The sequence below is a fragment of the Scylla paramamosain genome, chromosome 6, assembly GCF_035594125.1.
Source record: "Scylla paramamosain isolate STU-SP2022 chromosome 6, ASM3559412v1, whole genome shotgun sequence".
NCBI classification, from domain to species: Eukaryota; Metazoa; Arthropoda; class Malacostraca; order Decapoda; family Portunidae; genus Scylla; species Scylla paramamosain.
Window position 1 is genome coordinate 33704833 of NC_087156.1, and position 12164 is coordinate 33716996.

Sequence of the window (12164 nt, forward strand, 5' to 3'; positions counted from 1 at the left end):
AGAAGTTTTCTAGGGTGTTTTTATTGTATTAATGGTAGTTTAATAAAGATTATGTACTTATACCCATTAAAAAATCCAGAAGAACTCAACTTATTACTTCTGTGGCCTTTGAAAATAATCAATACGAGACCACGAGGCGTTTTGAAACATGATACCAAGGATACTGTATGGACGAGGCTTTTAGGTCTTTCCTATACCTTACTATACCACATCGACTGTCGCGGTGATGAGGGACGTGCGTGATCGATAGTTTCTTTGCGATTATTAATTTATCTCAACTGAAAGAGCGCGTTTTTCTTTTCTTTTTGTTCTCATTTATCCGCTAAAGTGACGGACAGCTGCATGCATGTCGTATCTTCCGCTCATTTACGATTTTCAAACCTTATTTTTTTTATCTCTAAGTAACAGCTGCCTTTTTTTCCGCATATCTGCGAATTCTGTAGATATGTAATACTGTGCAGTCACTGATAAGAGAATGTATAAAAATCGAATGACAATTACTACTATACCACATTGCACAAAATTTGAGTGTAATTCAGTTGTTAGCCACAAAAGTGTACACGTTCATGCCTGGGGGAGGAGGAAGACGCCCAAGAAGCAGCAGGGGCTCTGTACTGAGCCGCTAGAAAAATGGCAGTTATTAAACCAGACGCAAACCACGGGTGCTGGCAATTGGTTTTAATACAATGCTTCTCCTCTAATGGCGGGAGGGGAGGACTTCCTGCTGCAAAGTGAGTGTGCAGCGTCAAGACTTGTTGCCGGGATGCGAGGCGGTTTTTTTTTTTTTTTTTCCCTATACTTACGCACAACAAATTGGCGTCAGTAGCTGTCTTGATTTTTCTCTTCCTCCAGTCCCTTCGTCCTTCCTATCAGCCTTGTCCCGCCCGCCAGCTTGCATCTGCCGTGTTCTCCCTCACCCTACCCTCACCCCCCCTCTCCCTCTCTCCCTCTATCACTCCCTTACGCCCCGGAGCATTGTTGTGGGCCGCGTGGTGTCTCCTTTTGTTTTGTCTCTCCTTTCTATTCACCATGCTCTCGCATTCCGTCGATGTCGTCAAGACTGGCGGTGAGGCGTGTTCATCAGGACGCTCATTCATGTCCAACACATCCATGACTGCTTGTTTTCTTGCCTGCGACGAGCTGGAGAAGAAGAAAGCGATAAAAATTTAGGCCTAAAGCAGAAGTATTTGTCTCCGTCCAGTCCACCGACTCGACAAGCCTACCCGAAATCTCTCCACCGCCCCACCTCCCCCCGTCACGCCCGGCTTACCAGAATCAATAGGCCTACTTTGTATTTACGTTAGCAGTATACACTCGGTATGTGCAGCCGCTCCTGTGGTGTCTAGGTCAATAAGCTCCGGCAGCATACGTAACTCAGGGTCTTTAAATCCCCGCTAAAATCCTGGCGGTGTCACCTACCCTTAGACTTGACCTCGATGATTGTTTTTCTCGCTATTCTTCGCAATTATAAGACGGGGAATCTGTAGGTGTGTTAGTACATTAACTTAATATCGTTGGTATAGGAAGAAAGGCGACGGACAGATGGTATAGGTATGGAGGTTAAAATTAATACACTAGTTGGAACTTGCGGGTTGGGTGGGTGGCCCGCTGCTGCCTGTGTGTGTGTGTGTGTGCGTGTTGGGCTGTCGGCGGTCAGTGGTTGGTGGGCTGTGGCGTTGAGAGGAAGTGTGCAGGTGGTGTGGGGTAGTTTTTTTTTTATTGTTGAAACACTGAGTTGGTTGTGCCTTGAAAGGAAGGCTGAAGGTGCGAGTGTTGTTGTGGTGCGCAAGGAGTCCCGGGTTTTGGACAGAAGCTGGTGTCTTTTTTTATCTCGTGGGACGCAACACAAGAATAAGCCGCCAAAATGATGAAATATTTGGCAGCCGCGAAAGTGTTAAAGAAACATAGGGCCCAGGTGGATAATGTAGTGTTTCACCTTCACTATCGGGTGACTTTTGTTATATTCATTGTATCTGGAGCTCTCGTGACGGCCAAGGAGTTCATCGGGGCGCCAATAGAATGCATGTCCAAGGCGATCCCCGGCAAGATCCTCAACACCTTCTGCTTCATCATGTCCACCTTCAGTGTACCCAAGCACTGGGACAAGCCGCTGGGCGACGGCGTGGCTTACCCAGGCGTGGGCCATGCCGAGCCTGATGACGAGATAGTGTATCACGCTTACTACCAGTGGGTGCCGTTCGTCCTGGTGCTGCAGGCCATCATGTTCTACGTGCCGAGGTACCTGTGGAAGAACATGGAAGGCGGGCTCTTCGTCACCATCTTGGCTGGCTTGGACAAGATGACGCTGGACGAGAGCAGCAGACACAAGAAGCACAAGGTGCTCGCCCAGTACATGATCAAGCACCTCCACATGCACATGAACTGGGCTATAAGGTGAGTGTCCCGCAACGAGCCTGAGCCGTGCCTAACCTGCCTGCAGCTTCAATAGTAGGCCGCTGTGAAAGTATCCCAGGGAGTCTTGCTTCACTGTGTAGAGAAAAGATTTATTGTGAGTGGTTCGAATCTGGCGTGCGAAGCATCTCGACCCTCGCCACGACTTGGGCTTTCCTTGATGAATAGCGCAGGTGTGGATGGATTAGGAGGGCAATGTGCTGGGTGGGGGGGAGGCACGCGAGGGGATGATTGGTGGGATCCATCAAGAGTGCTGCAAAATATAAGAAATCTCTTGTTGTGGCTTATAAACACTTTCTATAAGCAGCCTGGTGCTCGGTTTAGTTCAGTCATGGTCACCCTGGTCATGAGGCTGTGGCGTGGGAGCTTTTTTCAGCTGATTGGCACCATCACATTCATCCCTACTCGTCGCACTGCCCATCGCAGCGTGCCGCGGCCTGTAGATGGCGGGCCGGTAACAGCGGTGTGGTAGTGAGGACTGGTGATGAGCCGCAGTGCCTCGTGGTGCCTTGCATTCTCCATGAGTGATGCTTGTTCCATCAGGACTTACACAAAGGTTGTGTAGTAATTTTTTGACGGACTTATTTTGTCTTGAATTTTTTCACAGGTGAAACACGATTACATTTACATAAAGTTTGTATTTTTTTTGTACATCTGTATATACACTTAACTGGACGCCCTCTAGTTAACACTGAAGAAAATAATTATTCTGATGGAGGGTTGCCTATTCCTGGCGTGTCTGGAGGAGTGGGCTGAAATGGTGTCACACTGCAGGGCACAGTGATACCAATCAGCAGTGTGACCGCAGCTTTGTGGTGCACCGCAACTCCAAACCTCGGTTTTCGAAATATCGCAACTAAAACACCAGTATTTCGTGATTGAGCGATAGTTTAGCTTGTAACAAGGGGTCGATCTCTTGCCCGCTCTTCTCCACCCATTAATCAGTACAACACTCACGAGATTACAACAGAAGGGCAGTGAGACACAAGCTTCGTTGGGACGCCGGCCACCTGCCCGCAAGGCATCCACCACTGAAAGCATCGCTCAGGTTGTTTGTTAACTGTAAAGTTGGATCCTAATGGCTATTTTAATGACATACAAGGGTCAAGTCATCGGCATTCTTCCTGAGTTTTCACGAACGAACCCATCAGGACGAGTTTGTGGCATCTTGGTCATCACGTTAAGGCTTCATCCATCTCGTCTTCAGAATTTCGGCATGTGCTAATTGAGCCTGAAGAAAATGATTTCGAGGTCATGTTGACATTCGACTCTTGCGTTAGAATGAGTCAAGTTAATATGAAAAATCTGGAAAAATTTAACCTTGTGTGACCTGATCTAATCAACACACCATACCAATATTGTTTAAGGCGCTTCCCCCCCCCCCCCTGCATTTTCCTGTGATATTTCCTTCCTGGGACAATCATTCTTTCGTCATTTGTTATTGGTACTTTTTATGTTACACCCTTTTTTTCAGGCTACCGAATAAATCACTTTAGTGGGTCTTGCACGTTATTCTTGAAGCGACGGTGACCTCTTGACTTGTTGCCCCCGCCCGTGAACCGAAGCTTTGGCGAGTGTAAATAAGGAAGCAGCGTTGCAATTAGCGTGGCGAAGCCTTGCACCCTGCGTGGCGTAGTAGTCTGGGAAAAGGAAGAAAGGTCACAGTGGCATCGAGCAGAGGATGACCCAGAACAGAGGGTGGGGGTGTGTGTCTTCTCCTCTGACTGGTCATGCGTCCCCTTAAGTTTGGTTAAATGTTCTGGTGTACAAGTTAGTATAAGTCTGAGACACCACTGGAAGCGAACGAAATAATGGAGTACATGAAATATTTTTGAAGACCTGTAGTTGTATTTTTGTCATTTAAAACTGCCAAGAGTTGCTAGATAATACAAGTGTTCATGCTGTCATTAACAGTCAAGAATAAAACTATTTCAAGTGTCGATCCTAACTGCACTGTTAAGCTCTCCATCATTGAGCGCCTCCTTCACTGCGACACCACTGCAGCTGATGGGGAGAAAAATATTAGTCTCCCTTATTGTTGGCATCTCAGGCTATCTTTGGATTTTATTTTTCATTGCTGATAATGCACACGATATGCAGGTGCCTGATAGATGGTGTTGATAGTTTCGATGTGTTGGTGCTCCCAGCGAAGCCTCAACACCTGCAGCGGCTCCCCCTCCCTCTCATCCCAATGTGGGTTCCTGCTCGGTACCAGAAGTGGATATTCATTCATATACTCGAGGAGAAGGCAGAGTGGAAGCCATATTTGTTACATTCCCGCTCCCATTCCCCTTCCGTTGATGCGACACTGGTTCTTCAACTTCCTCCCGCTCCTACAACTTCCCAACAGCTGCTGCCATTGTACATCCAAGTGTTCCTTTCTTCCACACTAACAGCAGGTTTGCAGCTCTTTCACTGTGGCAAGGTTCAAGGTAGTGGAAAGTGGGCAAGATTCAGAGGCGGGTAGCGTGGATGGCTCGTTGTGGTGTTTAGAAACCTCAAGCACCTTTGTCCCCCCCTGGAAGGAACAAGATGTTATTTATGGTTATTTATTCCTCGTTAATATCCGACTCCAGTGCACCACAAATTGTCGGAGTCTGCCACCAGCGTGCAAGGTTCGTGGCGGTGGCAGCGACTTGTATGCTTTATGTACGACGGTGACCACAGCACTCACCTAAACGGCGACGCGGAGGAGTGGGCGGTGGGCGTGGAAACCTTTTGTGTGATTATAAAGCAATAAACTAGAGAGGCTTGGAGAAGGCCACATGTCCCGCGCCTGAGATGTGACCCGATCAGATGTCAACCTCAGAACCACTGAGTGAGCGAGAGGAGGAGCGAGGGTCGTGCCCGTGAGATGAAGTGTTGGGTGAGGTGGTCCAGCCTGGAACTCGACCACGGCCGGTCATCAGTAAGGTTCTGATGAGAATATTGAAACACTGCGGCCTTGACAAACTGCGTATATCTGAACGACCCATCCTGTGGCCTGTCAGGCTGAAACATCCAAATTACCAGCAGCAGGGTCCGGCCGACGGGGGCGGAGCGCGGCGGGAGCATCAGAGAGTGGCCCATCACGTCCAGGCAACTGTGTGCTGACAGCTCCCTTCATGAAATATACTAATTCAATGTATACAGATAAGAACCGAAATACACAGAGGAATACATTAGACACAGAGCACCGTGACACAGAGCACCGTGCCGTGGATGGCGGTGACAACAGGGAGAGGCAGCATAGCAAAGCTGCACTGAAGGACGAAGCTTCTTCCCAGAGGCTGCTTATGCATCTTTCTCCTTACCAAACAAGGACGATACTCAGGAAAGCCATTCATATATGTGTGTGGTGATATGGAGAGAAAATCCTTGCAGCACGTGCGACACATGCTAATGACAACCTCCACACCCCTGGAGACACCGACAATGTATTCTGGTGGTTGGAACCTAGCAATTGTCCACAATAACATAATATGACGCCGGTTAGGGTTATAAAAGAACGCAACCTCTCTTAACGAGGAATTACCATATTAATGGTTATTTGCACCTGAAGGCATGTGTAACTTGACAAAAAAGTATTGGACGTATGTTAGCAGCTAATAATCTAGAATTGAATCACCAAAGAGATTTCTTCTCTGCATCTGTAACACCATCATGCCACATAAACAAAACAGAACGTCAGAAATAACAAAACAAAAAAAAAAAAAACGGGTTAGGGGGAGGGAAATGACGAGAACGTTTTATATATTTTTATTTTTTTCTTTTCTATCAAGGATCTAAAGAAGGAAAGTTTATCAGGAAAACTAGCATGCTTAATCAACACCACTCTGCTGCACGCCATTAAACACTCGTCTCTAATGCATCACGTCACCCACCCACTGCGCTCGTGTTCTTGCTTTTAAAAGAGTAAATAATCCCTCTCAATGTTTTATAAGCCACGGTGGTGGGCCATGGGAGGCTCTTTGAAGCTGTCAGTGTGAGCAGCAAGGCGACATTTAAAACTCACTCCACATAAGGTTAATCGAGCAATTTTCATACCAGAAAGGAAGGAGGAACCTTTAAAAAACTGGAGATGGTTATGGTCAAGGTGCAGCGGATGATGTGATGCCACGTGGGGCTTAATATAGTGGTGGAGAGCGTCAGGTGTGATTATCATCGAGATGTTTGGGGATGGTAACGCTCTCGCTCTCTCTCTCTCTCTCTCTCTCTCTCTCTCTCTCTCTCTCTCTCTCTCTCTCTCTCTCTCTCTCTCTCTCTCTCTCTCTCTCTCTCTCTCTCTCTCAGTGCAACGTGAGAGGGGAAAAATCCTTCTCATTTCTCGTAGTCAAAAAAAAAAAAAAAAAAAAAAAACAGACCACAACCACTGTCCTCCTAATCCCTCTCCTCCTTTGTACTTCTCTTCCTGCAGATAGTCTTCCTTTATCTCCTAATTGCTAATACTGCTCATCCTCGTCTCTGGTTTCCACCTTTCCGCGTCAGATGGTTAACTTCATCTGACGTGTAGCGAGTTTTGTAGCGAGGTTGGGCTTTTTTTTTTTTCACTGGTGGTCGGTCTGAGCATGACCTGATGGTGTTTTAAAAGACACAAACATTTGGAGATACGATAAAGCATGAGAGAGAGAGAGAGTGTCTTTGGCGTGGTAACCGATTGGATTGCCTGGCGAGGTGATCGTCTACTCCGTCTTGCCGTGCCCAGAGGGTACGCCAGGACTCTTGTTTTGCTGTTCACAGAGTCGCCACGTGCGTGCAGGGTGAGCGGGACCCAAGGTTAGGGTAGTGCAGCAAATAAGCGACCCTATGGATTGTTGACTGAGAGGGACGGGAGCGTATTTCGTCTTGTATCATTTTGCGAGTTGATGAGGAATGGTTTCGTGAATTTATGATCTGACCATTTTGAATAAGCGTTTAGGCGTTGCCGCTTTAAAACACACACACACACACACACACACACACACACACACACACACACACACACACACACACACACACACACACACACACACACACACACACTAACTAAAAAAAAAACTTTCGAGAAGGATGTCCGCTCTCTCTCTCTCTCTCTCTCTCTCTCTCTCTCTCTCTCTCTCTCTCTCTCTCTCTCTCTCTCTCTCTCTCTCTCTCTCTCTCTCTCTCTCTCTCTCTCTCTCATTAATTTCGTGTCGCCATGACAGTCACAAGCAGCAACATCCTTTTACCTCGATATGTACACCTGACAACTTGTCTTGTTGTGCCTGACGCGTATTATCTAGCCGTAGAAATCACGTTAAGCTTTTTCATTCAAATAAGTGATTTCGGTAATGGTTGTGTGGCTATTTAGAGTGAAAATGAGCTGTGGCGACAAGGTGTAGTGAGACAAGCGGGTGAGAGGAAAGGAGCAAGTCGTGGTATCTGTCGGGCGTCATAATTGAATAGAGAGTCGTATTCTAAATTCACGTAGAATCGAAGGTTGAGGTGTAGTGCAGTGAGACCAGTCCACTTTGTACACGAGGAACTTGTTTCGAAAGTTGTGCGCAGTTAGAATAACGAAGGAGTAATGGAGAGATTTCATCCACGTCCTGTACGCATGTCCGTTTATTTAATGATCATGCGCAATAGGGAGACCTGACCGAAATATTGTTAACTATAAAAGGCATTGGCTATGACTTGTGTGCATACCATGTGAGATGCTGAGAATTACGGGTATAGAATGCTTGTAGGTGGTAATGGTGAACAATAACAACAACAACAATAACAACAACATTAGCAAATTTATATTTTTCATGAGACGTATACAGCGAAGTCAGACATAAATATATTCAAAAGTAACATATAACTATATATTAGGCAAACAAACTAAAAACTAAGAGTAGCTATAATGAAAATGATATGCGCCACTTAAATGATAACTTGGTAACTTCATAAACATGAACGTAAGTTACAGCAAGTAGCAGACCAGCTCCACGGCACGACCAGTCTTGTGCGTCCCGAGGAAGATCAAAAGCTGACTGCCTGACAGGGAAGGCGGGCGGCGAGGAGTCATGTGCTCTGTATCTCTGCAATAAAACATGAGACAGATGCAGCACAGGTCCGCTGATCTCTCGCTAATGATTATGGTGTGCTGGTCAAAAGTAAAGAGATTCCGACCACAATTGAAAGAGAAAAGTGGAGGTGGTGTGAAAACCTGCACCTGTCAGCCTCAGTCAGTCAACAGATGGAAAATGGAAGTAACACAATACCAATGTAGTGATGGTAAAAGAAGGCAGGATAGACGGATAATTAGAAGGAGAGATAAGTTAAGATATTTGGCTTGGGTGGCGTGGAACAGACAGGCAACTGAGGGAGATTAGTTGAAATTGATGGAAGGAAGTCTTATTTTGCTGTCGACTCGCAGTGTGTGATGAGATGAGTGTGATGTCTGCCGCTGCAAGAGGAGGGAGGAGGGGAGTGAGAGAGGTGGTGTCGCGTCACTTCTCTTCGTTACAGGAAAGCAACAGGAGATTAAATTACGAAGCGGAAATTCGAGAGACCTTGAGTCGGGTCCGAGCATCAGCCCGTGTAGTGCAGCACCTCACGGCCTCCCCTCGCCTCGCCAGGGATGGGAGATTTATAGGGTGTTTGAATGTTGATGGGAACGTGTGCAGGTGAACTGATACCACGTCCTTCTGTCAATTCATTCGCCCACCAGAACAAAGTGGCCCCGCCTAACACGAGTCCCTCATCCCTGCACTGTACGGTATCGATCATGCGTCGAGGCGAAGCAGCAAGACAGATGTGACTGGCTAGGGAAAACTAAACACTTGGATCTGTTTGTATTAGCACTTCCTGAGCGTTGAAATTCCCAAGTTAGAGTGATAAGTGTTTACTGAGCAGGGGAAATTGTCTAGACGCTGCCCTGTTGTGTGTGTGTGTGTGTGTGTGTGTGTGTCTAGGTAGCAACAGAAACCATCAATAGCAGGCGGCGTACCTTTCCCTCTAGAAGCTTTTATCTCTGTTAACCAGTGTGTTGTTCATGGGTTAGGGAAAGTGAGTGGATGTTTATGCCCGTGTACTTGACATGTGTGACCCGCCCCATCACGCCCCGTCACGCCCATTCCTACGCCACACCGACCCTCAGCCATCCGCCCACTTTTTCTTCAGTTCTACCTTTCTCTTCCCTCCCCTACCTGTACCGTTCCGTCGCCCTCCTCGCCCATCCTCTGTCCTCTCTCCTCCCTCCCTTAGCCCCGCCCAGTCCTCTCACCTGTTCTCTCTTCCTTTCTCTCTCTCCCTTCGTTCCTCCCATCCTGTCCGGCCCGTCAGTCGCCCGGAACACGAACACACGAACACTCCCCCTGATTCGTGACCTTGAAACTCTGCTCACTTGTCACTCGATCGTGGATTTTACATAACAATTACGGTGACCTCTCCTCTCCCCTCCCCATTCTCACCTGGCCGCGTGGATGGCTGTTTGTGGCGAAAGTGTGGTTGGTGGTAGCATTCCCCTCCCTTTCTTTCACCGCCTCTCATTCTCCACTCTTATCATCATCATCATTGTAGTCATCGTGCTGGTAACAGAATGTGATGTGTAAAAGTTTTAGACGTGATGAATTGTTGAAATCATGGGAAACTTGGATTTTTTTTTTTATTGTGGGCAACTGCAGTCATTTATAGTGTGTGTGTGTGTGTGTGTGTGTAAAAGTGTTGATATGCACGTGCGTCATAACCTCTGTGTGTGTGTGTGTGTGTGTGTGTGTGTGTGTGTGTGTGTGTGTAAAAGTGTTGATATGCACGTGCGTCATGACCTGTGTGTGTGTGTGTGTGTGTGTGTGTGTGTGTGTGTGTGTGTGTAAAAGTGTTGATATGCACGTGCGTCATGACCTGTGTATGTGTGTGTTTTGTTTGCATGGCGTCGCGTAAGTTCTGTGTATTCTGGCGACGCCCTTATCATGAAGGCACAGCACGGAGAGAGAGAGAGAGAGAGAGAGAGAGAGAGAGAGAGAGAGAGAGAGAGAGAGAGAGAGAGATCAGAGGATGTGATGTGGATGTATACCTGTCATCCATATCTTCCCTCTCCTTTTCTCCACTGTCCTCCTTGACCCTCCGACCTTCCCTTCCTCATCTCACCCTCCCTTCTTCACCCTACCTCCCGCTCTCCCCTTCCCACCTCACTCACCCTTCCTCACCCTACGCTTATCCCTCGCTCATCAGATACGGTAACAAGACACACTGCCTCGACCAGGTAGGTATTCCTTCTAAGTCTGTCCTCTCTATCTCTCACCTTAGGCCTTACCGTGACCCTCTCTGGCTCTCTCCTCCCACCTTGTTCTAGCCCACTGCCTCCTCTTCCTGACCCTCCTCAATGTAGGTTGCCTTCCCCCCACCACTCCTCTTCTCTAATGTCTCTTCTCGCTCCAGCTGGTCCTTGGTGAGCGTAAGTGGTGACCTGTTCTCCTGTCGTTCCCCCTGCGAGCCTTGTTGCGTTGTAGGATGTATAAATGTGGTGGTTTTCTTCCTTCTCCGGGTAATTTTCAAAGATAACGTGATAGATTAAGATGCATTAACACCTTCCGTGAGAACGTTTTTATTTTTGATTTCCTGTCGTGTTGTGTAGTTGAGGAAGAGTGAGTGAGTGAGTAAGTGAAGAGAGCGATGCAAGCCTTTGAATTGTAGCCACTCGTCCTCCTCCCACTTCACTTCACCGGCCTTGAGTACGAGTAACCTTTGGGTGAAGGGAAAATATGTGGAGGTTATTGGATTATAATCTTGATAGCTTCGATAATTGGAGGAAAAGAGTACAAAGAATTAGATCACCATAATAATTTTCTTTCGTGAATCCGTTCCTCTCTTTACCACTCTCTCCTTTTTCATTACTTTCCATTTATCTTCCTCCTCTCTCCCCTTCCATTTCTTCTCCTTTTTTCCCTTTCTCAAACTTCAGTCCCCTTACCACCACTTCTCTTCTTCCCTTACCTCTTCTCTCTCCATTATCTCCTTAGTTCCCTTATCTTCCCCTCTCTCTCCCCTTCCATTTCTCTTCCTTTATCTCCTTTCCCAGTCTTCAGTCCCCTTACACTCCCCATTAGAGCAGCGCAGTGCGGTGTGTTAGTTGCGTCTGTACATTAGCTGCCGTAAACAAATAATGTGTCAGACCTTGAGCCCGTGAGAGATAACATAATAATTGCAGCCCAGACCCCGTGGCTGCGCGTGATTCAAGGTTACCAACGACGCCCACTCGCTCTCATGAAAGTAGGGATCATTACTTTCCTTTCTTGAATCTGTTTGGTGATTAATATGTGCAAGACGTGTTTATAGGTAAGGTAGGATTGACAGGGAGGGCGGAGGACTAAGGACGCCGCTTGAATCTCTTATTTTTATTTTATTTCTGTCTCTGCTTCAAAGCCACGTGCGCCGGAAGTGGTGAGATGATTATCTGCGAATCAGGGAAGAATTGCATAAAACCCCTTATTAGCTTGGGAAAAATCGGATAACTGTGTGTGTGTGTGTGTCGTTCGTGTTTTCTCTCTCTCTCTCTCTCTCTCTCTCTCTCTCTCTCTCTCTCTCTCTCTCTCTCTCTCTCTCTCTCTCTCTCTCTCTCTCTCTCTCTCTCTCTCTCTCTCTCTCTCTCTCTCTCTCTCTCCAAGTTCACACACAGCTTTATAAACAGGCCGTAACAGGGCATCGGGTGAATGACACTTGCAACTTAGACAAAACAAAAAAAAAACTTGATGGACGTGGAACATGGTAGGGTAGGTATCGTGTTTCTGTTTGCCTCCTGGAGTGGGCCGTGAAATGGATGACAGACT

At 47.1% G+C, this 12164-nt stretch overlaps 1 protein-coding gene across 1 annotated transcript in view; it reads left to right on the forward strand.

Annotated features, from left to right (window-relative positions):
- Window positions 1–1645: 1645 nt before the first annotated feature.
- Window positions 1646–12164, forward strand: part of LOC135101630 (innexin inx2-like) — a 42434-nt gene continuing 31915 nt past the window's right edge. The window contains exon 1 of the mRNA XM_064005886.1: window positions 1646–2394. Within this exon, the coding sequence (XP_063861956.1) occupies window positions 1865–2394 (530 nt within the window). The 5' untranslated portion in view covers window positions 1646–1864. The remainder of the gene's footprint in view (window positions 2395–12164) is intronic.